General features: G+C 58.3%; 1 protein-coding gene across 1 annotated transcript in view; it reads left to right on the forward strand.

Annotated features, from left to right (window-relative positions):
- rimbp2a (RIMS binding protein 2a) overlaps window positions 1-5000 on the forward strand; it is a 25824-nt gene that overhangs the window by 12688 nt on the left and 8136 nt on the right. The window contains 5 exon segments of the mRNA XM_029837954.1: window positions 1842-1993; window positions 2117-2812; window positions 2885-3034; window positions 3276-3416; window positions 4681-4768. Of these exon segments, the coding sequence (XP_029693814.1) occupies window positions 1842-1993; window positions 2117-2812; window positions 2885-3034; window positions 3276-3416; window positions 4681-4768 (1227 nt within the window).

Here is a 5000-nt window from a genome sequence, read left to right on the forward strand (position 1 = left end):
CTGTCAAATAAGAACGACAGTGAATGAAGGGGGGGGGGGGAGAGGAGGAGAGGAGAGAGGAGAGGAGAGGAGGAGGAGAGGAGAGGAGAGGGGAGGAGGAGAGGAGAGGGAGGAGAGGGAGGAGAGGAGAGGAGAGGAGAGGAGAGGAGAGGAGAGGAGAGGGAGGGAGAGGAGAGGAGAGGAGAGGAGAGGAGAGGAGAGGGAGGGAGAGGAGAGGGGAGGGGAGGGGGGGAGAGGAGGGAGAGGGAGGAGAGGAGAGGGGAGGAGAGGAGAGGAGAGGAGAGGAGAGGAGAGGAGAGGAGAGGAGAGGAGAGGAGAGGGGAGGAGAGGAGAGGAGAGGGGGGGGAGAGAGGGGAGGAGGGGAGGAGGGGAGGGGAGGAGAGGAGAGGGGAGGGAAGGAGAGGGGAGGAGAGGAGAGGGGAGAGGAGAGGGGAGGGAAGGAGAGGGAGGAGAGGAGAGGGGAGGGGAGGGGAGGGGAGGAGAGGAGAGGGGAGGGGAGGGGAGAGGAGGGGAGGGAGGAGGGGAGGGGAGGGGAGAGGAGGGGAGGGGAGGAGGGGAGGGGAGAGGGGAGGAGAGGAGAGGAGAGGAGAGGAGGGAGGAGAGGAGGGGAGGGGAGGAGGGGAGGGGGGGGAGGAGGAGAGGGGAGGAGGGGAGGGGGGGGGGAGGAGGAGGGGAGGGGAGGAGAGGGGAGAGGGGAGGGGAGGGGAGGGGAGGAGGGGAGGGGAGGGGAGGAGAGGAGAGGAGGGGAGGAGAGGAGAGGAGAGGAGAGGAGGAGGGGAGAGGAGGGGAGGGGAGGGAAGGAGGGGAGGGGAGGGAAGGAGGGGAGAGGAGGGGAGGGGAGGAGAGGAGAGGGGAGGGAAGGAGAGGGGAGGAGAGGAGAGGGGAGGAGAGGGGAGGGAAGGAGAGGGGAGGAGAGGAGAGGGGAGGGGAGGGGAGGAGAGGAGAGGGGAGGGGAGGAGGGGAGGGAAGGAGGGAGGGAGGAGGGAGGGGAGGGGAGGAGGGATGGGAGGGGAGGGGAGAGGAGAGGAGAGGAGAGGAGGGGAGGAGAGGAGGGGGGAAGAGGGAGAGGAGGGGAGGAGAGGAGGGGAGAGGAGGGAGAGGAGAGGAGAGGAGGGGAGAGGAGGGAGAGGAGGGAGAGGAGAGGAGGGGGGAGGAGGGGGGAGGGCCCCTCTCTGCACCTTCACCACCAAACAAGCCACGAGAGGAAGTTTACCCATCGTTGCTCGTCAAGGAGGCGGAGGCATGAACAAACGTGGCCTTTCTGGCTCACTGCCCTCCTCTGGTATCAATAGTGAACGGAAGACAAGTTCTTTTCTTTATCACCAAATCGGCTTCCATTTAGGAATGTGACACACCACCAACATGGATCTATTGGAAGCGAATGCAGTTGTGCGCGAGGGAAATTAAGTCATTTTAACAGCAAACGCACTTATTTTAGAATCCTTTACACACAGGGACAATCGGGGGCTGTTGGGGCGTCGGTGCTGCAGCAGCAGAACACCAGAAGCCTCTACCTTCGTCCACTAGTAATGATGGTGAAGCCAGGCTCACCTTCAGGGGGGCACAGGCCCAGCACCGGCAGGGGGATTCATTGTTGGACAGTTCAATGGTTTGTTGACCAAGAAGGCCCCGGCCTGCCAGCTTGTTGGCCACCACGTGGGTCAGATGAACACCAACAATGTTGGTTAACTGTGTTCATGCATCAGATCTGTACGTTGACCCCTCTTGAGATGGTGCTTTTGAAGCTACCTGTGTGCAGTTGGCAGCTCCGATTCAATTAGGAAAACCTCATTAACCCGATTAAATGAGTCTCTCCTCAAACGGCTTGTGTTGAATTTTAGGACCTCCGCTGCCTCCTCAGGATGTTCACGTATTGTGTGGACCAAGCCCAGGGGTGCTGCAGGTCCACTGGAAGCCCCCCATCCTTTCCCCGACCGGCATGTCTAATGGGGTGAATGTGGTTGGATATGCTGTGTGCACTAAAGGTCAGAGGGTGAGTCCGTGTGATGACCTCACAAGCTGTTCGCTGTCTACCTTAAATGTTCTGCGCAGACATTGTTCTTTCCAGGTTAAAACAGTTCTTACTTCATGTGGTGTCTCCTTGACAACACACCAGGTAGCGGAGGTGTTGCACCCAATGGCAAACTTTGTCAGTGTTGACCTGACGAGGATTCAGTGTCTGGAGGCACAGGAAGTCATCGTGCGGACGCTGTCGGTCCAAGGAGAGTCCCAGGATTCTCCAGCTGCTGCCATCCCAAACAACCTGCTTGTGCCTGTACCTGTGCTCCCCCTTCCGGCTGCCCCCCCCCCACATCTCCATTCTCAGCCACACCCTCCCCACATCACATCCCAGTTTCCAGGTTCACATCAAGCTCATGGCCAAACGCACCCGTCGCACCCTCCCCCCCCCCAGGCACATCCCGCTCTTCCCGCCCAGCCTCAGCACCGGCCACCATATTTGCAGCAATTGCATCCCTGTTCACAACTGCCTGTGCTGCTCCACCCCCCCCAGCAGCCAGTACCTCAGAGACCAGTATGTGCCAGAGACCTGGATGCCAAAGAGCACCCCCCCCACCAACGGGGGCCCGCCACCCCCAGCCAGCCCAGCTACACTCCTACATGCACTCCCTCCTCTCAGCATCTTATGGCGATGCAAAGCCGTTCCCTAGAGCCCCCACCCCCCACCAACCTACGCTCCCCCTCCCCACAGAGGATTCTACCACAACCGAGAGGAACGCTAATCTCAGACACGGTGGCTAAAGCTATCGCCAGGGAGGCGGCGCAGAGAGTGGCGGCAGAGACCAACGGCAAGGTGAGAGCCAGACTGACTCATTAATCAGAACGATCAGGACCACGTCGTTATCGAGCCCAACTCTGCTTTCAGGGCAACAGGATACGAGACCCCTACCGGGACAAGGGGCAGTCATTCCGTCACTCTGATGATGAAGAGGATGATGAGGAAGGCTTTGGACGGAGTCGGCGGAGGGGACCGTCTGTTGATGAGTTTCTCAGAAGCTCAGAACTGGGGAGGCCGGTGAGAGCGTGGCTCCTTGAACAAACTGTTTTCACCTCTGTGTGTGTGTGTGTGAGTGTGTTTGAGTGTGTGTGTGTAGATTCTCTTTGACCATGTGTGTGTTTGCTCATTCATGCATGTATGTTTATATGTATGTGATTTAAATGATTGCGTCTTGTATGTGTATATCTGTGTATTTGTGTGTGTGTGCGTGCGTGTGTGTGTGTGTCTGTCTGTCTGTCTGTCTGTGTGTGTCTGATAGCCTCACTATAGTGAAGATTATCACAGCGAGAGCAGCCGTGGCTCTGACCTGTCTGACATCATGGAGGAGGATGAGGAGGAGCTGTACTCTGAGATGCAGCTGGATGAAGGACGGCGGCGGAGCTCACACAACACCCCCAAGGTGCACCTCTTTGCACTTGTCATGATCACATGACTCTGTGACCATCTAGTCAACATACCACTGGCACCACCCCCGCGTCTCCATTACAACGGTAGAAATGTTGTAAATAGCCCCAAAACAATCATACCGAGCGAAATACCTGCTCTTTACAGATTAGGAATGTTTCAGTCATCAGTTTTAGTAAAGAAACTCTCCAAATGTGTGAATTAATTTAAGGAAAAGCACAAGGGGGTCCAACAACAAGACTCGGTCACGGAGTCGCTGGCACCAGTAGGACATGATGTGAAAACTGGGGCCGTAAACAGGCTGGGTCCTGGGGGCCCTGCAGGCCCCAGCTGGAGCCCCTGATGGGGCCGGTGCAACAGATTAGGTGCTAAACCCACTGGAGAGATTACATGCTGGGAGCCGTGACCAGGCCCCCTGACCAGGCCCCCTGACCAGGCCCGCTGACCAGGCCCCCTGACCAGGCCCGCTGACCAGGCCCGCTGACCAGGCCCCCTGACCAGGCCCGCTGACCAGGCCCGCTGACCAGGCCCCCTGACCAGGCCCCCCTGACCAGGCCCGCTGACCAGGCCCGCTGACCAGGCCCCCTGACCAGGCCCGCTGACCAGGCCCGCTGACCAGGCCCCCTGACCAGGCCCCCTGACCAGGCCCGCTGACCAGGCCCGCTGACCAGGCCCCCTGACCAGGCCCGCTGACCAGGCCCCCTGACCAGGCCCCCTGACCAGGACCCCTGACCAGGCCCGCTGACCAGGCCCGCTGACCAGGCCCCCTGACCAGGCCCCCTGACCAGGACCCCTGACCAGGCCCGCTGACCAGGCCCGCTGACCAGGCCCCCTGACCAGGCCCCCTGACCAGGCCCCCTGACCAGGCCCGCTGACCAGGCCCCCTGACCAGGCCCGCTGACCAGGCCCCCTGACCAGGCCCCCTGACCAGGCCCGCTGACCAGGCTATGTGCTGTAGGTCCTAACAGAGGCACAGACTTAACACAGACTTTCAAACAGCTTCACTTTGTCCCATTTGGAAGTATTTAAATGTGTGTGTGTGTGTGTGTGTGTGTGTGTGTGTGTGTGCGTGCGTGTGTGTGTGTGTGTGTGTGTGTGTGTGAGACAGAGACAGAGACAGAGACAGAGAGAGTGCATGTATCTGTGTGCTTCCTTGTCTGCCTGTCTGTGCTGCATGCGTCTGTACCTGTGCACGTTGGTGAGCACGTCCCAGCCCCTGCTGAGTCGCTGCTGAGGGTTTTTCCTCCTTGTGTTTGCAGATTAAGGCGCCTGCTGGAGGCCGGGAGAGAAGAACCCATCGTGGAGGTTCCCAGCCACGGAAGCAGCCTCTGATGGTCCCTTCCATCGGTTAGCATACAGAAGCCATTCTTAAGATTTTGCTTGCAAATGAATGTTTAAGGTGCTCAAATATATCATTTTTTTTAAATGCAGCTGTTCTAGATTAACATCATTGATCTTTGGTGCTTTTCTCTTTGATGAAGTAAAATAAAATCACAGTCAAATAAAAATCAGACTAAAAATACCCATAAACCCTCTGATACAGAAACAATCTGCTGGGTATCAAGAGCGATAAAAGTGA

The sequence above is a fragment of the Takifugu rubripes genome, chromosome 6, assembly GCF_901000725.2.
Source record: "Takifugu rubripes chromosome 6, fTakRub1.2, whole genome shotgun sequence".
Lineage (NCBI taxonomy): Eukaryota > Metazoa > Chordata > Actinopteri > Tetraodontiformes > Tetraodontidae > Takifugu > Takifugu rubripes.